A 25,072-nucleotide genomic window follows, 5' to 3' on the forward strand; every position below is an offset into this window, starting at 1 on the left:
GTAGGCGTGGCCAGCAAGACCCGCCCCTCTCCGCAGGTCCCTCCCAGCGCGGAGGCGGAGCTTAGGGCTGTACCATCTCGCTCCTTCATGGGGGGGGGCCGCGACCTCTCTTTTGGACGTACACCCAGGAGTTCGGTAGTGGGGCACCAGGCTTTCCAAAACTACTGAGGTCACAATAGTTCATGTAACTTTCTCGAGTCCCCTCGGATTAGGCCGTGAATCTTGCGGAGCGGAGTGGCCCCTGTTGTTCCGCTCCACCCCCGCTAGTTAGGAGCGGCGGGAGAGGGGCGTGGTCTAGCGCCCATAAAGGGGCGGGGCCGCCGCAGCCCCGCGGTGTCCTTGCTGCGGCGGCGGGGACGCAAGTTCCAGACGTGTGCGCAGAGGCAGAGGACGCGCGGCTACCATGTTGTGCCGGGCGGCGTGCAGGTGAGCCGGCCGCGGGGACCTCCTGTGTGGTGGTGGCCAGACAGGCAGGTGTCGGTTCCAGCTGCTGCGGCATTGCGTGCTCGGGAAGGGTGGCATTCGAGAGCCCCGAGGATGGGATCCCCCAGCCCGGGGGTCCTGTCCACGGGGCTGACCGCTCGCCTCCAGCCCGGGGGTCCTGTCCACGGGGCTGACCGCTCTCCCCCAGCCCGGGGGTCCTGTCCACGGGGCTGACCGCTCTCCCCCAGCCCGGGGGTCCTGTCCACGGGGCTGACCGCTCTCCCCCAGCCCGGGGGTCCTGTCCACGGGGCTGACCGCCCTCCCCCAGCCCGGGGGTCCTGTCCACGGGGCTGACCGCTCTCCCCCACCCCGGGGGTCCTGTCCACGGGGCTGACCGCTCTCCCCCAGCCCGGGGGTCCTGTCCACGGGGCTGACCGCTCTCCCCCAGCCCGGGGGTCCTGTCCACGGGGCTGACCGCCCTCCCCCAGCCCGGGGGTCCTGTCCACGGGGCTGACCGCCCTCCCCCAGCCCGGGGGTCCTGTCCACGGGGCTGACCGCCCTCCCCCAGCCCGGGGGTCCTGTCCACGGGGCTGACCGCTCTCCCCCAGCCCGGGGGTCCTGTCCACGGGGCTGACCGCTCTCCCCCAGCCCGGGGGTCCTGTCCACGGGGCTGACCGCTCTCCCCCAGCCCGGGGGTCCTGTCCACGGGGCTGACCGCCCTCCCCCAGCCCGGGGGTCCTGTCCACGGGGCTGACCGCCCTCCCCCAGCCCGGGGGTCCTGTCCACGGGGCTGACCGCTCTCCCCCAGCCCGGGGGTCCTGTCCACGGGGCTGACCGCTCTCCCCCAGCCCGGGGGTCCTGTTCACGGGGCTGACCGCTCTCCCCCAGCCCGGGGGTCCTGTCCACGGGGCTGACCGCTCCCCACTCTCTCTGCAGCGCGAGCCGGAAGCTGGTGCCGGCCCTGGGGACCCCCTGGACCCCCGCGGCCCGGCAGAAGCACAGCCTCCCTGACCTGCCTTATGACTACGGCGCCCTGGAGCCTCACATCAACGCGCAGATCATGCAGCTGCACCACAGCAAGCACCACGCCACCTATGTCAACAACCTCAACGTCACCGAGGAGAAGTACCAGGAGGCGTTGGCCAAGGGTAGGTGCCCCCCCCCACCCTGCCCCGCACCTTGCCCCGCACAGCCGCACAGCCCCGCACGGACTCCCCAGCTCACTCAGCCTCCCCCTCCACAGAGTCAGCCTTTGTGCAGGGAGGAGGGGGTGCGGGGCTGGGGAGCCAGGCGGGAGAGAGGGGTCGTCCTCCCCCCCCCCCCCCCCCCCCCCCCCGTCTGTGATTGCCACCCTCCCCCCCAACGGACCCCTAGAGAAGATCTTAGGTTTGCGTTCTTTCCATCTTTTCTTTCTTTCTTTCTTTCTTTCTTTCTTTCTTTCTTTCTTTCTTTCTTTCTTTTTAAATATTTTATTTTATTTTTGAGAGAAGTGGAGAAATAGAAAAGACCAGAGCACTGCTCAGCTCTGGTTTATGATGGTGCGGGGTGACTGAATTTAGGACTTTGGAGCCCCAGGCATAAGGGTCTCTTTGCATAACCATTATGCTATCTACCCTCTTTTTTCTTTTTAGATTGTATTTATTTTTATATTTTTGATAGAGATAGAAATTGAGTGGGGGAGACAGAAGGAATGAGAAAGAGATCCCCACTCTGCTGCTGGGGAAGCTCCCCCCCCCCCCCCGCAGTTGGGGACTTGGGGCTTGAACTCTTGAGCTCCGTGATGTGTGCCCTCAGCTAAGAGCACCACCACCAGGCCCCAAATAATTACTTTTTCTTTTTAAATAATTAAAAAAAATATTTAATTATTTATTCCCTTTTGTTGCCCTTGTTTTATTGCAGTTATTATTGATGCCATCGTTGTTGGATAGGACAGAGAGAAATGGAGACAGGAGGGGAAGACAGGGAGGGGGAGAGAAAGACAGACACCTGCAGACCTGCTTCACCACCTGTGAAGCGACTCCCCTGCAGATGGGGAACCGGGGGCTCAAACCGGGATCCTCATGCCAGTCCTTGCGCTTTGTGCCACCAGCACTTAACCTGCTGCGCTACCACTCGACTCCCAATATTTCCTTTTGTTATGTAGAGTGACTCTGGGTCTGGTGTGTACTTTATATCCATAAGTGCCCGGAAAGTCAAGCCCCCCCCCCCAATAATAAAGAGAGGGAGAGGTAACACAGAACCTCCCTGCTATCCTAGGACCTCCTCCCGGTGCTGTCCGTGGTGCTCCCATGTGGGGCCAGGGGTTCAGACAAGCCCACCTCTAGTCCGTCTTTCCTTTGGAGCCTCAGGCACAGGAGTCTGTGGCATAACCATTATGCTATCTACCCTACTCTTCTTTCCTTTTCCTTGTCTCTTCTTGACAGAGAGAGGCGTAGGACCAGGGGCTGGGGGTGGGACGCGGGGTTGGGGGAGAAAAGAAACCACAGCCCCCAGGGCACTGTGGGCTGGGCTGCAACCTGGGTCATGCACTTGGCAAAGCAGCACAGTACTCAAGTGAGCGGCTCTGCCGACACTTCCAGCCCGAATCTTTAGTGACTGAAAAGGGCAGGGCCAGCCGGGAACCCCGAGCACTTTCTCTTTATTTTCCATACTGACTCTTGGCAGGGTGTGTGGACAGCTCAGTTCGTCCCAGCTCACCAGTCTCGATGCCCCTACCCCCCTCTGTTTTGTCCCCCTCGTGAGCAGACCTCCCTCCCAGCTTCATGAAAAGACCCGTTTACTGGGGAACGGAGCTGTAAACTCTCACTTGTTTACTAACACTTACCCTTCAACTGAAATGTGATATCAGATCAGAATACTTTCTTCTTTGCTAAGGGCTCAGTTTGCTAAGGTGGTGTGTGTCCATGGAAACTCTGTCTCTGTCTGTCTGTCTGTCTGTCTGTAGTCAGGATAGTCACACATATCCTAGTCTCTTCTTCAGCTCTCCACATGGGAAGACAGTGGACAGTCCTGTGTCTAGACACTACTGCTTAAGAAGATACTGGGTTAAAATGCACATTTTCTTTCTTATTTTACTTTATTTATTTATTTTTTTACCAGAGCTCTGCTCACCTCTGATTTATGGTGGTGTGGGGGATTGAGCCTGGAACCTTGAAGCCTCAGGCATGAGAATCTATTTGCATAACCATTCTGCTGTCTACCCCTCTCTCCATAGTTTCTTAAATACATCAAAAGTGTACACCTATTTATTTATTTATTTATTTATTTATTTTTACCAGAGCTCTGCTCAGCTGCACTGTGGTGCAGGGGATTAAGCCTGGGGCTTTGGAGCCTCAGGAATGAGAGTCTCTTTGCAGAACCATTATGCTGTCCACCCCACGAGTGAGACCTAGGGCTTCATTCTGGCATATCTGGTGTCCAAGCTCAGGACCTCAATGCTAATACTTCTTTGCTGTGTCATAAAGACCAGTCAATATTTATTCCCAGAACACTGCTCAACTCTAGCTCATTGGTGGCATGGGGCATTGAACCTGGAGCCATGGAGGCTCAGGCATGAGAGTCTTTTTTTTTTAAAATTAAAGATTTATTTATTTTTATTAATTAATTAATTAATTAATTAATTTTACCAGAGCACTGCTCAGCTCTGGTTTATAGTGTTGCAGGGGATTGAACCAGGGACTTTGGAGCCTCAGGTATGGGAGTCTGTTTGCATAACCATTATGCTATCTACCCCTGCCCTTTTACAATTTTTAAAAAATATTTATTTTCCCTTGTTCTTTATTGTTGTTGTAGTTATTATTGTTGTTATTGATGTCACGTTGGATAGGACAGAGAGAAATGGAGAGAGGAGGGGAAGACAGAGAGGGGGAGAGAAAGACAGACACCTGCAGACCTGCTTCCCTGCCTGTGAAGCGACTCCCCTGCAGGTGGGGAACTGGGATCCTTACATAGGTGCTTGCATTTTGTGCCACCTGCGCTTAACCCGCTGCGCCACCACCCGACTCCCAGGCCTGAGAGTCTTTTGCAGGTAGACCCACCATGCTGTCTGTCCCCACATTGAATGCCATGCCTCTGGCTGCTACCGTGCAGGCAGTGAGGCCTCGCGGCCTGGGGCCACCTAGGGGGCAGAGGTGGTATTGCAGCCGGTGTGGAGGAAGGGAACCAGCCGAGGAAGTTGCCACATTCTGGAAGATTTGCTGGGAAAGCCCCAAGGGTCTCCCGGGCAAGAGAAAGTTCTGTAAGTTCTGTAATTTAGGAAATGACGCGGGTGCAGAGGGTGTTGTAACGGAGAGAGGCCAGGGCAAATCCCTGTTGTGAAAGCACGTCCTGGGTGACAACACCCAGCACCGCAAACCCCGCTTGGGTAAAGTAAGCAGAGACTGTTGCTGTGCAGCCAGAGGCGTTGTTTTTTGAAAGCCACTGGGAGGAAGGCTCTCACTGATTTTTTCTTTCTTTCTTTCTTTCTTTCTTTCTTTCTTTCTTTCTTTCTTTCTTTCTTTCTTTCTTTCTTTCTTTTTTTGCCTCCAGGGTTATTGCTGGGGCTCAGTGCCTGCACCGTGAATCCACTGCTCCTGGAGGCCATCCCCCCCCCCGTTTGTTGTCCTTGTTGTAGCCTTGTTGTGGTTCTTATTATTGTTGTTGATGTCGTTCATTGTTGGATAGGACAGAGAGAAATGGAGAGAGGATGGGAAGACAGAGGGGGGAGAGAAAGACAGACACCTGTAAACTTGCTTCACCAGGATCCTTACGCCGGTCCCTGTGTCTTTCTTTCTTTCTCCCTTCCTTCCTTTCTTTTTTAAAGATTGTATTTATATATTTTTTTGATAGAGACAGACATTGAGAGAAAAAGGGGAGATAGAGAGGGAGTGAGAGAGAGAGAGAGATCCATAGTCCTGCTTCACCACTTGTGAAGCTTCCTCCCTGCAGGTGGGGACCGTGTGCTTGAACTCAGGTCCTTGCGCTCTGTAATATGTGCTCTCTACCAGGGGTGCTACTGCCTGGATCTCCTTGGTCTTGTGCTACTCTGCCTGTGAGTTAATAAATGGCATACAGAACTTTCTTTTATTAAAAAGAAATCATTAAATAGTTAAGATTTCTGTCTTTTTAAAACCATAGAAAAAACCAAACCAAACCAAACGAAAAACCATAGCACTGCTCAGATCTAATTTAGGGTGGTGCTGGGGATTGAACCTGTGATCTTTGGAGCCCCAGGCATGAAAGTCACTTTGCAGACCTGTTACGCTGTCTCCCCAACCAAACAGTTCAGATTTGATGTTTGAAAAATTGCAAGGGGTGACTGGTGGAAAAACTCACCTGGTAGGACTTCGTCCACCCGGGTTCAAGTCCCTGTATACCACACTGGAGTACTACACCATTCGAGGAAGCTTCAGTGCATTCCTGTCTGTGTCTGTCTGTCTCTCTTTCTTTCTACATATACACACCCACATTGAAGGAAGCTTTAGTGATGAGATTTCTTTCACTTACTTTGCTGGTCTCTATCTAAAAATAACAGATAATATCTGAGAACTTTTTTGAAAGATTCATTTACGGGAGTCGGGCAGTAGCACAGTGGGTTAAGTGTAGGTGGCACAAAGTGTAAGGATCCCAGTTTGAGCCCCCGGCTCCCCACCTGCAGGGGAGTCGCTTCACAGGCGGTGAAGCAGGTCTGCAGGTGTTTTTCTCTCCCCCTCACTGTCTTCCCCTCCTCTCTCCATTTCTCTCTGTCCTATCCAGCAACAATGACGTTGAACAAGAAGAGCAGTGGATTTGTGGTGTAGGCACTGAACCCCAGCAATAACCCTGGAGACAAAAAAAAAAAAAATTCATTCACTTTTATGAGAGAGAGCAGAGCCCAGCTCAGTTCTGACATACGCAGTGTTGGGGGTTGAAGCACCCAGGACCTCAGGCAAGCCAGGTCTGTGCTCCACCACTGACCCTTCTCCCCAGGCTCAAACCTGGGTCACACACAGGACACTCACTGCATTCAGATGTCTCTGGGTCCCCTCCTCCTCCCGGGGTTGCCGAAGCTAGACCTTGGCCTTGGGAAAGCAGTGTCTGACTCTCATTCTTGTCCCGGAACTGACCGAGAGAACATGGCTCCCGTCCAGAGGCTCTGTGAGGTCAGTGGTTTTGCCCTGTTTACCTCTGACTGTCTTGTGAATCAGACACTTCCAGTATGTAGGAAGAAGGACATTCCCAGCTTTCATCATAGCCCAGTTAGTCTGAAATTTCCAAAGTTACCTTGTCGGCTGGTTTTGCAAAACAAATCTGAGTCTTTGAGCAGGACATGCTTTTTTTTTTTTTTTTGCCTCCAGGGTTATTGCTGGGCTCAGTGCCTGCACTACGAATCCACTGCTCCTGGAGGCTATTTATTCCCATTTTGTTGCCCTTGTTGTTGTGCTTGTTGTAGTTGTTATTGTCGTCATAGCTGTTGTTGTTGTTGGATAGGACAGAGAAATGGAGAGAGGAGGGGAAGACAGCAAGGGGGAGAGAAAGACAGACACCTGCAGACCTGCTTCTTCACTGCTTGTGGAGCGACTCCCCTGCAGGTGCGGAGCTGGGGGCTTGAACCAGAATCCTTTTGCCAGTGCTTGTACTCCCACCTTTAGTGGGGATACTTTACAAGTGGTGAAGCAGGGCTACAGGCTTCTACTCTATTTCTCTTCCTCTCTGTCTCCCCTTCCCTCCCTCCTCAATTTCTTTCTGTTCTATCAAATAAAATAGGGGGAAAAAAAGGACCTCACCATGTGTCCTGGAACCCCACCTCCCCAGAGCCCTGCCCCACTAGGGAAAGACAAGAGACAGGCTGGGGGTGTGGATCCACCTGCCAACACCCATGTCCAGTGGAGAAGCAATTACAGAAGCCAGAACTCCCGCCTGCTGCTCCCCGTAAAGATCTTTGGTCCACACTCGCAGAGGGTAGAGAACAGGGAGCTGCCCTCTCTGGGAGTGCTGTGTGAAGGGGAAGCTTCGTGAGCAGTGGAGAAGTGCTGTGGCACTTTCCTCTGCTTCTTTGTCCTTTCATCTTAAATTTTTTTTTTTTTTAAATTACATAGACAGAAATCAAGAGCGGCAGGGCAGATATAGAGCAAAAAAGAGAAAAACCTACAGCCCTACTTCACTGCCCATGATGCTTTCCCCGCTGCAGGTGGGGAGTAGAGGCTCGAACCCGGGTCCTTGTGTGTGCTCAACTGGGTGTGCCACTGTCTGGCCCTCCCTTCCTCTCTTATCTTCTATTTAAAACAAGGAAAGTCAGTGGTGAGCAGCAGAACTGCAAATGAGAAGCCCCAGCAAAACACTAAAACAAAAACAGAACAAAAAACCAAACAGGACAACAACAGCAAAACCCAAATCCCTGGCAGGAGAAACAAAAACCAGTCGTCCTCCCCACCCCACGGCACACAACATCCAGACGTGTTGTCTGACCCAGCATGTCCCGAGCCCACCTGCAGATCCTGTGGTTCTGAGGATGTCTAGAGTCCGTCTAAGGTCTCATAAAGAGAAAAACTATATATAGGTATCGGTATTGGTATGTATCTCGTGCAGAGGGCTGAAGTGAAGGCAAAACAAACCCGTTTGTCCTTCCAGGTGACGTGACCGCCCAGGTGGCTCTACAGCCTGCCCTGAAGTTCAACGGTGGAGGCCACATCAACCACTCCATCTTCTGGACCAACCTGAGCCCCAGCGGTGGCGGGGAGCCCAAAGGTGGGGCATGGCTGTGAGCAGATGTCACACTGCGTGTCCTTGCCTGTGTGGATGAGGCGGGTGTTGGCGCTTACGGGAGGGAGCGAGGAGGCAGAATGTTCCGGGGGGATCGGGGGACTTGCCATGAGTTCCTTGTTGCAAATAAGACCCTTTTCCTTCCTTCCTCCCTCCCTTCCTCCCTCCCTCCCTCTCTCTCTCTTTCTTTTTTTCTTTCTTTCTTTCTTTCTTTCTTTCTTTCTTTAATTTTTATCATATTTATTTATTTATTGGATAGAGACAGCCAGAAATTGAAAGGGAAGGGGGTGATAGGGAGAGAGACAGAGAGACACTTGCAGCCCTGCGTCATCACTCACAGAGCTTTCCCTCGGCAGGTGGGGACTGGGGTCTTGAACCTGGGTCCTTGTGCATTGTTGCATGTGTGCTCAACCAGGTGTGCCACCACCCGGACCTGTTTTTCTTTATTTTTTTTCTTTTTCTAACTAGAGCACTGCTCAGCTCTGGCTTATGGTAGTGCAGGGGATTGAACCTGGGGCTTGGGAGCCTTAAGCATGAGAGTCTTTTTGCTTAACCATTATGCTATCTACCTCTGCTCCTTTAAAAAAATGTTTTTTTGGGAGTCGGGCTGTAGCGCAGCAGGTTAAGCGCAGGTGGCGCAAAGCACAAGGACCGGCATAAGGATCCCGGTTCGATCCCCGGCTCCCCACCTGCAGGGGAGTCGCTTCACAGGCGGTGAAACAGGTCTGTAGGTGTCTATCTTTCTCTCCCCCTCTCTGTCTTCCCCTCCTCTCTCCATTTCTCTCTGTCCTATCCAACAATGACAACAACAATAATAACTACAACAATAAAACAACAAGGTCAACAAAAGGGAATAAATAAAATAAATATTTAAAAAAAAAAGTTTTTTTTTTAGTGATTTAATATTGATTGACAAAATTACATGTCAACAGGGGTATAATTCCACAGGGTGTAATTCCATACTGTTCTGACCGCCAGAGTTCTCAATCTCCAATTCCTCTATTGGAAGCTACAGCAGTTTTCTGAAGGTTACAGATATAGATTAACTATTATTTCTACAACTATGTCTACGTCTGTATATAATTGCCCTATTATTATCAGGATTATTTTTCAAAATATTTATTTCCCTTTTGTTGCCCTTGTAGTCTTTTATTGTTGTATTTATTATTGTTGTTATTGATGTCGTTGTTATTAGATAGGACAGAGAGAAATGGAAAGAGGAGGGGAAGACAGAGAGGGGGAGAAAGACAGACACCTGCAGACCTGCTTCACCACCTGTGAAGGGACTCCCCTGCAGGTGGGGAGCTGGGGGCTTGAACCAGGATCCTTCTGCCAGTCCTTGCGCTTTGTGCCACGTGCGCTTAACCCACTGTGCTACCGCCCGAGTCCCATTATCATTATTTTTAAGGTCCCGTCTTCTCTCTCCCATTCCAAACTACACATAACCCTATTATTACATTGAAATATCCCTCTTTTTTCTCTTCTCTCTCTGGGTCCTGATGGGGCTGGAGTTCAGAGCCCTCTTACCCTCTTCCTCCTATCACTTGTCCCCCACTGGGAGTATGGACCAAAATTCTAGGGGTCAGGTGGTAATGCACCGGGTTAAGTGCACATGTCATAGTGCACAAGGACCCGGGGCTCAAGCCCCTGGTCCCCACCTGAAGGGGGAAGCTTCACGAGTGATGCAGGTGTGTCTCTGCCTCTGTCTGTCTCTCTCTCTCTGTCTCCACTTCCCTCTTGATTTCTGGCTGTCTCTGTCCAATCAATAAAGATAATTAAAAAAAAATCTTTATGGAGTGCAGAAAGGTAGGAGTTCTAGCTTCTGTATTTTCTTGGGGTGGGGGTGGGAGAGTATAAGGCAGGCCTGAGAATCGGCTGTGTCAGGAATGGTGACGTTTGCTGTTGACTTCTTTCTCCCGAGTGACAGGGCTGTGTGGTCCTCTGCTCGGACCTTGTTAGTGGCTTGCTGGGAGGCTCTGGAGGCCCAGTGACTTCACTTACCCTCCTCCCCAGTGAAGATACCAGATCCAGCATGGTCCCAGCTCTCTGGGCTTGTGGGGTGCTCGGTACTTGCATCTCTCTCTCTCTCTCTCTCTCTCTCTGTTTTCAGTCAGGTTAGAAAAGGCACTGTAACTTAAAATTTTTTTTCCAATTTTTTTTTTTTAAGAAAATTTATTTTTTATTCCCTTTTGTTGCCCTTGTTTATCGTTGTTGTTGTTATTACTGCTGTCGTTGTTGGATAGGACCGAGAGAAATGGAGAGAGGAGGGGAAGACAGAGAGGGGGAGAGAAAGACAGACACCTGCAGACACGCTTCACCGCCTGTGAAGCGACTCCCCTGCAGGTGGGGAGCCAGGGGCTCAAACCGGGATCCTTACGCCGGTCCTTGTGCTTTGCACCATGTGTACTTAACCCGTTGCGCCACTGCCTGGCTCCATAACTTAAAAATTTTATTTATGTTTACTGGATAGAGACAAATGAAAAGGGAAGATACAAATAGGGAAAGAGAGAGAGAGAGAGAAAGAGAAAAAACCCAGAGACACCTGCAGCACTGCTTCACTCACGAAGCTTTTCCCCCACTGCAGGTGGGGACTGAGGGCTTGAACCTGGCTCCTCGTGCGCTGTAACACATGCTCTACTAGGAGGCCACGGCCCAGTCCCCAGCACCCTAACTCGTGTCCTGTATTGAAGTTCCCCTGGGAAATAAAGGTGGGTGGGGGAGTGTGTGTGGGAAGCAGGACAGCGTCTTTGCCTTTATTAGGTGTTAGTACTCCGTACTTTGGATGATTTGTAACGTATTAGAATTTCAGCTCTGGGGGCCAGGCAGTGGCGCACCTGGTTGAGCGCACGCATCACAGGGCACAAAGACCCAAGTTCAAGCCCCTGGTCCCCACCTACAGGGGGGAAAGCTTCGCAAATGGTGAAGCAGGGCTGCAGGTGTCTCTCTGTCTCTCTTCCTCTCTGTCTCCCCCACTACTCTCGATTTCTCGCTCTCTATTTAATAATAAATAAATAAAAATATTAGAAAAAAAAGAGTCTCAGCTACGACCATAATCACCCAGAGATGTCAGTTCCCTGCTGTTTCCTGTTACCTAGTAATATATCGCTTTATCCCGTCTGTTCTGGTGTTAGATGACGTTTATTTATTTTTTTGCCTCAAGGGTTATCACAGGGGCTAGGTGCTGTCACTGCAAATCCACTGCTCCTGGCGGCCATATTTTCCATGTTATTGGACAGGACAGAGAGAAATTGAGAGATGAGGAGGAGACAGGCAGAGAGAAAGACAGACACGCCTAGAGACTTGCTTCAGTGCTTGTGAAGCTTCCCCCCTGCAGGTGGTAAGGGGCACTGGATCCTTGTGTGGGTCTTTGAGCTTTATACCAGGTGCACTTGGTGCACCACCACCCAGCTCCCTATTTTAATTTTTTTATTGAGCTACTAGAGTCAGAGAAATGTTGACTTGAGGCCTAGCTGACTCAACTGATAGTTTCAGTCTAGAATTCTTTTTTTTTTTTCTTTTTATAATTTATTTTTTACTTTAATTTCTTTATTGGGGGATTAATGTTTTACAGTCGACAGTAAATACAATAGTTTATACATGTGTAACATTTCTAATTTTTTCACACAACAATACAACCCCCACTGGGTCCTCTGCAATCCTGTTCCAGGACCTGTATTCTCCCCACCTACCCCAGAGTCTTTTGCTTTGGTGCATTACATGAGCTCCAGTCTAAGTCTGCTTAGTGTTTGCTCTTCTGATCTTGTTTTTGAACTTCTGCCTGAGAGTGAGACCCTCCCATATTCCTCCTTCTGTTTCTGACTGATTCCACTTCATGGTTTCTTCAAGCTCCATCTAAGATGGGCTGAAAACGGTGAAATCACCATTTTCACTCTGAAAATGTTCAATAGCTCTAGTTTAATCTATCTCTCCATTTATCTCCCTCATTTTCTTTATTCATTTTTTGCCTGGATGATGTGTTAGTTTGAGAGAGTGGGGTGTTTAAGTCCCGTACTATGACTGTGCTGCTATTCATATATTGCTGTAGTTCTTTTAGTAGATGTTTGCTGTATTTAGATGGCCTCTCAAAAGGTGCATAGATGTTGATAATCATTAAGTCCTCTTGATTGACTGATCCTCTGAGCCCTAAGTAAGGTCCGTCCTTATCTTTTAAAATTTTATTTATTTTAAGGTCTATCTTGCCAGATATGAGAATAGCTGTTCCTGCCCCCCCCCCCCTTTTGTGGTCCATTGGCTTATATGATAGTTTTCCATTCTTTCACTTTGAGTCTGTGTTTGTCTTGTTGAGTTGTGGGATTCTTGTAGACAACATATGGGTGGGTTGTGTTTTCTGGTCCCATCTTCCTACTCTGTGCCTTTTAATAGGTGAATTCAGGCCATTGACATTTATTAATATTATAGAATGAAGATATTTTAACAGCATTTTTTTGTAGATTTTTAGAGTGTTCTGATATATGGCATATTTAAGGTGATCTGATTGCTTATAGAAGACCTTTCAGAACTTCTTTCAGGGCAGGCTTGGTGATAGTTGATTCCTCCAACTGTTGCTTGTCTGAGAAGGTTTTTATGGGTTTTGATGCCTCCTTCTAGTCTGAATGACAGTCTAGCAGGATACAGTAGTCTTGGTTGAAAGCCTTACTCTCTGAGCACTTGATAGATATCTTGCCATTCCCTTCTGGCCTGTCAGTCTAGAATTCTTTACTGCTACAGGATAAAAGTAACAGGGCTCTTAAAACGTCCCCGTGTCCCAGCAACAGAACTGAAAATTGTTCTTGAAAAAAATTAGTAAGACTTGAGGCAGCATGTCCAGTGGAGAAGCAATGACAGACGCCAGACCTCCCACCTTTTGCACCCCATAATGATCCTGGGTCCATGCTCCCAGAGGGATAAAGAATAGGAAAGCTTCCAAAAGGGATGGGGTGGGATACGGAGATCTGGTGGTGGGAACTGTGTGGAGTTGTACCTCTCTTATCCTATGGTCTCGTTGGCATGTTTTATTTTATAAATAGATATACTCTAAACAAAAAATTGGGAGCTGGGTGGTAGTGCATCTGGTGGAATGCACCCCTTGCAGTGCACAAAGGAGCCGGGTTCAAGCCCCTGTTCTGCACCTGCAGGTGGAAAACTTCGTGAGAGGTGAGACACTGCTGTGGGTGTCTGTCTCTCCTTCTCTGTCTCCCCATCCCTTTCCATTTCTGTCTCTATCCAATACAAAAAGAAAAAAAGTGATATATTTACAATAAATTAAAAAAAATTGATTTACGTATGAGAAAGAGGAGAGAGAGAGAGAAAGAGAGAGAGAGAGAGAGACATCCAGAGATTGGCTTATGTGATGCTGGGCTTTGAACTCAAGGCCTCATGCAAGAGTCCAGTGCTTTACCCACTGAGTCCTATCCCCAGCTGCCATCTGAAGCATCTAATCATAATTTCTGCCATCAGTTCACTTGTGAAGTGCTGTCGGGATTTTTTCCCTTATACAGGGGAGCTGCTGGAAGCCATCAAACGTGACTTTGGATCCTTCGAGAAGTTCAAGGAGAAGCTGACGGCCGTGTCTGTGGGTGTCCAGGGCTCCGGCTGGGGCTGGCTCGGCTTCAACAAGGAGCAGGGGCGCCTGCAGGTTGCCGCGTGTCCCAACCAGGACCCTCTGCAAGGGACGACAGGTAGGACGTGGCGGTCGGCACCCACTCATGGGGGCGGGGGGAGGCGGCTCCCTGTACCCCTGAACTTGACATGCAGCAGACAGGCCGCCATTAGTCCCAGCGAATCCAGGGGTCGCCTCACAGCATGAACGCATCGAGAGGTCTGCAGTTTGGAGACTGAGCACGCCTTGCAGATTCACAGATATGCGGATAAAAATGTTTGTTTTGTTTTTTAAATTTATTTAGTTGGATAGAAAGGGCAGGGGGAGAGACAGAGACACTTGCAGCACTGCTTCACTGTTTGTGAACCTTCCACCCTGTAGGTTTGGGGACTGGGGGCTTGAACCTGGGTCCTTGCACTTGGCACTACTGTGTGTGATCTACAAACCCGGTGTGCCACCACCTGGCCCCCTTCTTTCTTTTTTCTTATATGGCGCTGAGGAATGGGCTGAGGGCTGCATGCTTGTGTGAAAGTGCTGAGTGGCCTCCCAAGGCCATTACTTTATTCCGTGCACCTTGAGGGGGCCGAGAGAGAGAGAGAGAGAGAGAGAGAGAGAGAGAGAAGAAGTAGGAGAAGAAGAAGGAGGAGGAGGAGGAGGAGGAGGAGGAGGGGAAGAAGAGACACACCACAGCACTACTTCACCATGTGGTGTTGGGAATTGAACCAGGGCTTTTTTTTTTTTTTTGAATCTAGGTCTTTTATTTATTTATTTATTTTTATTATTATTATTTTTTCTTTATTGGGGAATTAATGTTTTACATTCAACAGTAAATACAATAGTTTGTACATGCATAACATTCCCCAGTTTCCCATATAACAATACAACCCCCACTATGTCATTATCATCCTTCATGGACCTGTATTCTTCCCACCCACCCACCCACTCCAGAGTCTTTTACTTTGGTGCAATACGCCAATTCCATTTCAGGTTCGACTTGTGTTTTCTTTTCTGATCTTGTTTTTCAACTTCTGCCCGAGAGTGAGATCATCCCATATTCATCCTTCTGTTTCTGACTTATTTCACTCAACATGATTTTTTCAAGGTCCATCCAAGATCGGCTGAAAACGGTGAAGTCACCATTTTTTACAGCTGAGTAGTATTCCATTGTGTATATAGACCACAACTTGCTCAGCCACTCATCTGTTGTTGGACACCTGGGTTGTTTCCAGGTTTTGGCTATTACAAATTGTGCTGCCAAGAACATATGTGTACACAGATCTTTTTGGATGGATGTGTTGGGTTCCTTAGGATATATCTCCAGGAGGGGAATTGCAGGGTCATAGGGTAGGTCCATTTCTAGCCTTCTGAGAGTTCTCCAGACTGTTCTCCACAGAGGTTGGACCAACTGACATTCCCACCAGCAGTGTAGGAGGGTTCCTTTGACCCCACACCCTCCCCAGCATTTGCTGCTGTTACCTTTTCTCATGTATGACATTCTCACAGGAGTGAAGTGATATCTCATTGTTGTCTTGATTTGTATTTCTCTGACAATCAGAGACTTGGAGCATTTTTTCATGTGTTTCTCTCGGCCTTTTGGATCTCTTCTGTGGTGAATATTCTGTCCAAGTCCTCCCCCCATTTTTGGATGGGGTTATTTGTTGTCTTGTTGTTGAGTCTGGCAAGCTCTTTATATATGTTGATTATTAAACATCTTATCTGATGTATGGCATGTAAAGATCTTCTCCCATTCTGTGAGGGGTCTCTTGGTTTGGGTAGTGGTTTCTTTTGCTGTGAAGAAGCTTTTTAATTTGATGTAGTCCCATAGGTTTATACTTGCCGTAGTCTTCTTTGTAATTGGATTTGTTTCATTGAAGATGCCTTTAAAATGTATGTGGAAAAGAGTTCTGCCAATATTTTCCTCTAAGTATTTTATAGTTTGTGGTCTAACATCCAAGACCTTGATCCACTTGGAATTTACTTTTGTATTTGGTGAAATACAGTGATTCAGTTTCATTCTTCTGCATGTTTCAACCCATTGTTTCCAACACCATTTGTTGAAGACACTCTGCTTTCCCCATGTAATAGTCTGGGCCCCTTTGTCAATGATTAGATGTCCATAGGTGTGGGGCCTCATTTCTGGGCTCTCAATTCTTTTTTTTTTTATTTAAGAAAGGATTAATTAGCAAAACCATAGGGTAGGAGGGGTACAACTCCACACAATTCCCACCGCCCAATTTCCATATCCCACCCCCTCCCCCGATAGCTTTCCCATTCTCTATCCCTCTGGGAGCATGGACCCAGGGTCATTGTGGGTTGCAGAAGGTAGAAGGTCTGGCTTCTGTAATTGCTTCCCCACTGAATATGGGTGTTGACTGGTCGGTCCATACTCCCAGTCTGCCTCTCTCTTTCCCTAGTAGGGTGGGTCTCCCTGAGCTCCAGGACATATTGGTGGGGTCTTCAATCCAGGGAATTCTGGCCGGCATCCTGATGACACCTGGAACCTGGTGACTGAAAAGAGAGTTAACATACAAAGTCTGGGCTCTCAATTCTATTCCACTGGTCAGTGTGTCTGTTCATATTCCAGTACCAAGCATTTTTGATGACAATGTCCCTATAATACAGTTTGAGATCTGGGAGTGTGATGCCTCCAGTTCTGTTCCTTTTTTCTCAAGATTGTTTTGGCAATTCTAGGTCTTTTCTGGTTCCAGATAAACATTTGTAGCATTTGTTCTATTCTCCTAAAAATGTGCTTGGGATCTTGATGGGGATAGCATTAAATTTGTAGATGGCTCTGGGTAATATATTCCTTTTGATGATGTTAATTCTTCCAACCCATGAACATGGAATATCTTTCTACTTCTTTGTGTCTTTTTCAGTTTCCTTGAGTAGTGACTCATAATTTTCAGTATACAAGTCTTTCACTTCTTTGGTTAGGTTTACTCCTAGATATTTTATTGTTTTTATTGCTATAGAAAAAGGAATTGATTTCTGGATTTCAGTTTCTTCTAACTTAGTGTTTGCATAGAGGAATGCCACTGACTTTTGAATGTTAATTTTGTAGCCTGACACCTTACTGTATTGCCTGATGATTTCCAAAAGCTTCTTGCTGGATTCCTTAGGTTTTTCCATGTATACTATCATGTCATCTGCAAATAAGGAGAGTCTGACTTCTTCTCTTCCAATCTGTATGCCTTTAATTCCTTGCTCCTGCCTGATGGCTATGGCAAGCACTTCCAACACTATGTTGAATAGTAATGGTGATAGTGGGCAGCCCTGTCTAGTACCTGATCTGAGTGGAAATGCTTCCAGTTTTTCACCATTGAGTATGATGTTGGCTGTAGGTTTGCTATATATAGACTCCACTATCTTCAGGAATTTTCCATCTATTCCCATTTTTTTTGTAGTGTTTTGATCATAAAGGGATGTTGTATTTTGTCAAAGGCTTTCTCTGCATCTATTGATATGACCATGTGGTTTTTGGTCTTGCTTTTGTTGATGTGGTGGATCACATTGATTGATTTACGTATATTAAACCAACCTTGCATGCCTGGGATAAACCCCACTTGGTCATGATGAACCATCTTTTTGATATACTGCTGTGTCCGGTTGGCTGGAATTTTGTTCAATATTTTTGCATCTATGTTCAATTTTATTTATTTATTTTTGAGAGAGAATGAGACCTGGGACCTTGGGGAGCCCCAGGCATGAAATAGTTTTTGGGTCACCACTCTGCTGGCCCCCCAGCCTCTGCCTTTTCGTCTAAAAACATCAGCCTGGCTGGGGGTGTGGATCCACCTGCCAACGCCCATGTCCAGCGGAGAAGCAGTGACAGAAGCCAGAGCTCCCACCTTCTGCTCCCCATAAAGAACTGTGGTTCATACTCCCAGGGAGGGAGAAATGTCAGGGGAAGATGACCAGAGGGCTCTGATCCCCAACAACATCAGGAACTGGAGAGAGAGGAGGAGAAATAGACGGCCATTTGGATGGAGTAATTAGTGTAGGTGTGTGACTTGGAAAGGAAGAGGGATAATGGAAAAAAAAGGTGGGCAAATATATGAAAATATAGACAGTTATTGCTGTAACTTCCAGTGAAGGGAATGGGGACACAGAACTCTGGTGGTAGGAACGGTGCAGAATTGTACCCCTGTTATCTTGTAATTTTGTGAATCAATAAAGTCTGCCTGGAATAGTGAAGCCTCAGCAATGACAAAAAAAAAAAAAAAAAGGAAATGGTTTTTCGGAGAGGCTTATTCTGATGCAGATCATAGAAGGTGAAAGATGGCTGAAGAGACTGGGGAGGGCATTCGGTGGTGCAGGGGAGAAGGAGAGAAGACGCGTGACTTCTTAGGCTGACATCTGAGTTCTCTTCCCCCGGCCTCCCTCCCACAGGCCTCGTCCCGCTGCTGGGGATCGACGTGTGGGAGCACGCCTACTACCTGCAGTACAAGAACATCCGGCCTGACTACCTGAAGGCCATCTGGAACGTCATCAACTGGGAGAACGTTGCCGAGAGGTTCCAGGCCTGCAGGAAGTAGCCCTGACGCTATGCCAGCACTGGGCCCTGCGCGGGCCGCTGCGTCCCGTCCACCCTGCGTCCCAGCTGCTGTGACGTTTCTGTTGTCACTCGTTCAGATGTGCGGCAAACACTGCTGTAGGGAACCTCTTGTATGGAAGCTTTGTTGATGTGCAACTCTTTAGAAATATTAAACGCTTTATATAATGTAGACTTTTTTAATTTTTAAAACTTTATTTACGGGAGTCGGGCGGTAGTGCAGTGGGTTAAGCACAGGTGCACAAAGTGCAAGGACTGGTGTAAGGATTCTGGTTCGAGTCCCGGCTCCCCACCTGTAGGGGGGTTGTTTCACAGGTGGTGAAGCAGGTCTTCAGGTGTCTGTCTTTCTCTCCCCCTCTCAGTCTTCCCCTCCTCTCTCCATTTCTCTCTGTCCTATCCAACGATGACGACATCAACAACAATAACTACAACAATAAAAAACAAGGACGACAAAAGGGAAAATAAACAACAACAAGTTCATATGTTTAATTCTTTATATTGTTTATATGAGCTAAACCATTCAGAGAAATGCAGGTCATTTGATAATAAACTACACCAATAAGCCCCTGAACACACACACACACACACACACACACACACACACACACACACACACACACAAAACAGAAGGGGGAGTTGGACGTTAGCGCAGTGGGTTAAGTGCACTTGGCACAAAGCACAAGGACCGGCATAAGGATACGGGTTCGAGCCCCCAGCTCCCCACCTGCAGGGGAGTCGCCTCACAGGTGGTGAAGCAGGTCTGCAGGTGTCTGTCTCTCTCTCCCCCTCCCTGTCTTCCCCTCCTCTCTCCATTTCTCTCTGTCCTATTCAACAATAACATCAACAACAATAATAACTACAACAACAATAAAAACAAGGGCAACAAAAGGAAAAAAAAACCCAGAAGGGTAAACATTTTTAACTTTACTCCCCCCCTATATATTTAAAAAAAAAAGAAAAGTAGTTTGAGGGGTAAGTAACGATTCAACATGTGAAAGCCTCTCATGCCTGAGGCTCCAGGCTCTCAGGCTCCATCCAAGGCATCCAAACCAGCGCTGAGCAGGGCTCTGGTGAAAGAAGAAAACAGAAAGTTCTTTCGGCAAAATGGATGGAACTGGAGGGGACTACGCTTAGGGAAAAGAAAGATGCCAGACAGCTGCCGGACGATTTCAACATGACATCTAGAGAACTGATACGGACTTGCAGAACAAAAACCTAACAAACCAGAAAGGAAAAACCAAAACATGGAATTGGAATGAACTCAAGGCTTCTTGCATGCAGGGGACCGCTGAGCTATCTTGTGAACTCAGTTCTTTCTTAACTTCCTTCCTTCCTTCCTTCCTTCCTTCCTTCCTTCCTTCCTTCTTCCTCCCTCCCTCCCTCCCTCCCTCCCTCCCTCCCTCCCTCCCTTCCTTCCTTCCTTCCTTCCTGTCTCTCTTTTTTCTTTTTTAAAAAAATATTTATTCCCTTTTGTTGCCATTGTTGTTGTTATTGTTGTCGTCATTGTTAGATAGGACAGAGAGAAATGGAGAGAGGAGGGGAAGACAGAGAGGGGGAGAGAAAGACAGACACCTGCAGACCTGCTTCACCGCCTGGGAAGCGACTCCCCTGCAGGTGGGGAGCCGGGGGCTCGAACCGGGATCCTTACGAACCAGGATCCTTACGCTGGTCCTTGTGTTTTGTGCCATGTGCGCTTAACCCACTGCGCTACCGCCTGACTCCGTCTCTTTATTTTTTCTATTTAATTAGGGTGGGAAAGAGAGAGGGAAGGGACAGTAGAGATGCTGCAGTACCGCTCCACCATCCATGGAACTCCCTGGTGCTTCCTTGTAGTGCCTGGGCTCAAACCCAGGCCTTTAACATGGCAAATGAAATAGGTTATTGTTATAAAAGTCTCAGAAAATACACCAATAAGTTGGGGAGACAGCATAGCTGTGACTCAGCAGATTGCTGCCTGAGGCTCTGAGGTCCCAGGTTCAGTGTCCAGCACCACCATCAGCCAGAGCTGAGCAGGGCTCTGGCCCCAAGCACACAAATCCCTCTACTGTGCACTGCACTTTATTTACTTAACTGCCTCCAGGGTTATTGCTGGGGTTCAGTGCCAACCCTATAAACCCACCACTCCCGGCAGCCATTTCTTTATTTCTGTTTCATTGCATAGGACAGAGACACCGAGAGGGTGTGGGAGGTGGGTTGGGGGAGAGACAGACACCTGCAGATCTGCTTCACCACTCGTGAAGTGTCCCTCTGCAGGTGGGGGCGGGGGGCTTGAACTCTGGTCCTTGTGCAAGGTGACATGTGCTCAACCCAGTGCACCACCACCAGCCACCTGTGTGCTGTACTTTAAGGAGGCTTTTCGACTCCTTTTTCTGAACTTAGAGGAAATTGAAACTTTTGCCCCAGTTTAATAATAAACCATTAAATTTATTTCCCTGGGGAAGCATTCAGTTTTCTATTGAAAACTGGTCTCTTTTAGAGACTGGGCAGTGGCATACCTGGTAGAGTATACTTGTTAGACTGTGCAAGAACCAGTGTAAGGTTCCTGGTTCGAGCCCCCGGCTCCCCGCCTGCAGGGGAGTCGCTTCACAGGCGGTGAAGCAGGTTTGCAGGTGTCTGTCTTTCTCTCTCCCTCTCTGCTTTCCCCTCCTCTCTTCATTTGTCTCTGTCCTAACCAACAACGACGACATCATTAACAACACCAATAATAACTACAACCATAAAACAAGGGCAACAAAAGGGAATCAATAAATATATATAAAAATTATTTTTGTTTTTTTTCATTATTACCTTTATTGGACAGCCAGAAATCAAGAGAGAAGGGGCTATCTCCTCTCACGCCAGCAGAGGGCAGTACTGCTCCATTTAGACTCCAATCTTGAGTCCCTGGCCTGAGAGTCCAGTGTTCTGTCCATGATAACCGTTTTCAATTGTTTTTTTTTTTTTTTTTTCTTTTTGGCAGAAAACTAAAGAAGGTCTTCACACATGGCCGAGTTCTTTTTTATTTATTTATTTTTTCATTTGAGGACAGCAGCTTTTATTTTATTCCCCCTCCCCATTTTAAACATTAAAATTCTTTTTCTTCTGAAACAACCTGGAAGCACCCGTCCCGTCCCACAGACCCGGCCCTGGAGAGGCTTCTGAGAGCACCGTGCTATGAGCCTTCCTGCCACCCCATGCTTGGTCTGTGTCCCCCAAAGGCCAGGAGGCTCCACGGTGTGCCATCCTGCCCCATCCTCAGCCAGGAAGCTAAGGAGACTTTACTGTCCCCTGAGCTCTAGGCCCCTGCGAGTCCCCTTTGTCTGAACGATGGTCTTTCTCTCTTTTTCTTTTCTGTTAGTGATTTAAAAAAATTACAAAATAATGGTAATAATTCTACACTGTTCCCACCACCAGAGTTCTGTGTCCCCAGTCCCTCCATTAGAAACTGCAGTGGTTCTCCCAAGGTCACAGATATGGGTTGACTATTATTTCTGTATCATTTATTATCTATCTATCTATCATCTATCTCTATCTATGTATATTCTTTGCCCATTTTTTCTATGGTCCTACCTTCTCTTCCATTTGAAGTCACACCACACTTATTTCTACTTCCAAATATTCTTCCCTTTTTTCCTCTTCTCTCTCCAGGTCCTGATGGAGTTGTAGTTCAGAGCCCTCTCGTCATCTTCCTTCTATTATTTCTCCCTCTCTGGGAGTGTGGATCAAAATTATTTTATGGGGAGCAGAAGGTGGGAGTTCTGGCTTCTGTAATTGCTTCTCCACTGGACATGGGTGTTGGCAGGTGGATCCACACCCCCAGCCTGTGTCTGTCTGTCCCTAGTGGGGCAGGGCTCTGGGGAGGGGAGGTTCCCGGACACATGGGTGAGGGCGTCTGCCCAGGGAGGTCAGGATGGCATCATCTGCAACTTGATGGCTGAAAGGCGGTAAGTTATGAGGCAGGACAAAATGCTCAATCAATAGGAACCAGAAAGTGGGGAAACAGCAGCTGAGAGTAGGGATTTTAGGGTGGGGAGAAGCTAGGAAGTCCATTTTAGGAATGTTCCAAGGGGCCCAGGACTTTAGTCATTTTTGCTTGAGCCTGACAGCTAACATGCAGGTGGGCTCAGAATATTGTCTGGGAAGATGGTGTCAGAGTTGAGACTAAGACTAGAAAGCTGGACTAGGGCAGAGAGTGGTTCCCAAACTTGAAGAGAAAATATAAATACAATGAACTGTTTATCCCATCAGACTGACCCAGGGCATAGCACAGAATTATCTTTCTTTCTTTCTTTCTTTTTCTATTTATTTATTTATGAGACCTCTAGAGGGAAGGAGGAGATAGACAGGAAGAGAGGGAGCCAGATGGTACCACATCTAGTCAAGTGCACACACTTCACAGTGCGCCAGGACACAGGTTCAAGCCCCTGGTCCCCACCTGCATGGGAAAGCTTCATGAGCAGTGAAGCAGGGCTGCAGATATCTCTGTCTCTCCCTCTATCTCTGCATCCCCCTCTCAATTTCTCTCTGTCTCTAAGAAAAGAGAAAAAAAAAGGGAGGGAGATGAGAGACATTTGCAGTACTGCTTCGCTGCTTGCAAAGCTTTCCGCCTGCAGATGGGGAATGGGGGCCTGAACCTGGGGCTTTGTTCACAGTGTTGTGTGCACTCAGCTGGTTGTACCACCCCTCCCCCGACCCATATCGATGACCTTTCTAGCACAAGGCCCCGTGCTCAGAGCTGCAGGCTGTCCACTGCCTTCTGGCAAAATCTGCTCGTTCAGTGACCTGGGTGCTGAGGGTCTGTCTCACAGGTGCAAGCCAGAGGCTGTTTCTCAGTGTGAGGTGCTGAAATTCCTTTACAGGAAGACCTCTTGTTCACTACCTGTAGTTTGACGAGAGAGAGAGAGAGAGAGAGAGAGAGAAAGAAAGAGAGAGACAGACAGACATAAGAATTTTATGAGGAGGTTCTCTGAAACTGTGATGAATGCATGCTTAGCATCCAAACATCAGATTGTCACTAGTTTCTTTTTTCTTTCTTTTTTTTCTTTCTTTTTTTTTTTTTTTACTGGAGCACTGTTCAGCTCTGGCTTATGCTGGTGTGGGGCGATTGGGGAACTGAACCTGGGACTTTGGAGCCTCAGGCATGAGAGTCTGTTTGCATAACCATTATGCTATCTACCCTGCCTTTCTTTCTTTCTTTCTTTCTTTCTTTTTAAAATTATTTATTTATTAATGAGAAAGACAGGAGGAGAGAGAAAGAACCAGACAGCACTCTGGTACATGTGCTGCCGGGGGTTGAACTCGGGACCTCATGTGAGAGTCCAATGCTTTATCCACTGCGCCACCTCCTGGACCACATCACTAGTTTCTTAAAAAAATTAAAAAAAATTATCTTTATTTATTTATTGGATAGAGACAGTCAGAAATCAATAGGGAAGGGAAGGGGGAGAAAGACACACACACAGAGAGAGAGAGAGAGAGAGAGAGAGAGACATCTGCAGCCCTGCTTCACCACTTGCAGAGCATTCTCCCTGCCAGTGGGGACTAGGAGTTTGAACTCGGGTCCTTGTGCATTGTCACATGTGTGCTCAAGCAGATTTTTTTAAAAAATTTTTTTATTTAAGAAAGGATTAATTAACAAAACCATAGGGTAGGAGGGGTACAACTCCACACAATTCCCACCGCCCAATCTCCATATCCCACCCCCTCCCCAGTAGCTTTCCCATTCTCTATCCCTCTGGGAGCATGGACCCAGGGTCATTGAGGGTTGCAGAAGGTAGAAGGTCTGGCTTCTGTAATTGTCAAGCAGATTTTTTTATACTTCATTTAAAAAAAATACTTATTTTTCCCAGACCACTACTCAGCTTGGGTTTATGGCAGTGTGGGGAGGTTGAACATGAGACTTTGGAGCCTGAGGCATGAGAGTCTCTTTACATAACCATTATGCTGTCTCCAACCCACCCCCGCACTGTACTTCATTTATTTATTTATTCACTTACTGGATAGAGAGACACAGAGAAAGTTAGATGGAAGGAGAGAGAGGGAAAGAGAGAGAGGGAGAGAGCACGTGAGAGAGATACCTTCAGCACTGTTTCATCACTCGTGAAGCTTCTCCTCTGCAGGTGGGGAGCGAGGGCTTGAACCCAGGTCCTTGAGCCTGGTAACAGGTGCGCTCAACCAGGTGTGCCACCACCTGCTCCTTCAGTGCTCAGCTGGTTTCAGATGAGGTTGGAGGAGCCACTGCAAGGTGTCCCCTGTGTCCTGTCTCCTGCCTCTGCATTTGTTTCTGGCCCATTCATTCCACTGTCCTTACGCCGGCCATCTCTCTCCCCTGTCCCATCCTCTGTGGAGGAGAGAGGTATTCAGACCTAAGATCTGGTGCCCAGTGAGCTCACTGTTACTGGTTTGTCTGTTTTTTCTGTACTTAGTTATTTGCCACCAGGCTTATGGATGGGACTCTGCACCTGCAGGACTCCGCCATTCCTGGTGGTAATTTCATGCTCTTTTCTTTTCCTCTAGAGAAAGGGTGAGAGACAGAGAGGGAAAGAGACAAAGACAGATGGACAGAGGGGGGGTCATCATTATTTGAAAGGACAAAGGTTCCAGGAGGTGGCTCAGTGGTAGAGTGCAGAACTTGCATGCATGAGGACCCACGTTGGAAGCCTGGTACAACATCTGCTGGAGGGGTGTTTCGGCTCTGTCTCCCTCTGCCTTGTTGGAGAATTGCTGGACTGCTTCTAATTCTGCTTCTAAAACCCCTTCTGTTTCGTTGGTTTAATCCCCTCTGCTTTAACACTGTATTC

General features: G+C 48.1%; 1 protein-coding gene across 1 annotated transcript; it reads left to right on the top strand.

The window, feature by feature from the left end:
- The first annotated feature begins 277 nt into the window (after positions 1–277).
- On the top strand, positions 278–18,465 carry SOD2 (superoxide dismutase 2). Its single transcript, XM_060205230.1, has 5 exons — positions 278–426; positions 1,360–1,571; positions 8,011–8,127; positions 13,641–13,820; positions 18,131–18,465. The coding sequence occupies exons 1-5, from the start codon at positions 404–406 to the stop codon at positions 18,274–18,276; spliced, it is 678 nt and encodes a 225-aa protein (XP_060061213.1). The 5' UTR covers positions 278–403; the 3' UTR covers positions 18,277–18,465.
- The last annotated feature ends 6,607 nt before the right edge of the window (positions 18,466–25,072 follow it).

Source organism: Erinaceus europaeus, chromosome 13 (genome assembly GCF_950295315.1).
Source record: "Erinaceus europaeus chromosome 13, mEriEur2.1, whole genome shotgun sequence".
NCBI classification, from domain to species: Eukaryota; Metazoa; Chordata; class Mammalia; order Eulipotyphla; family Erinaceidae; genus Erinaceus; species Erinaceus europaeus.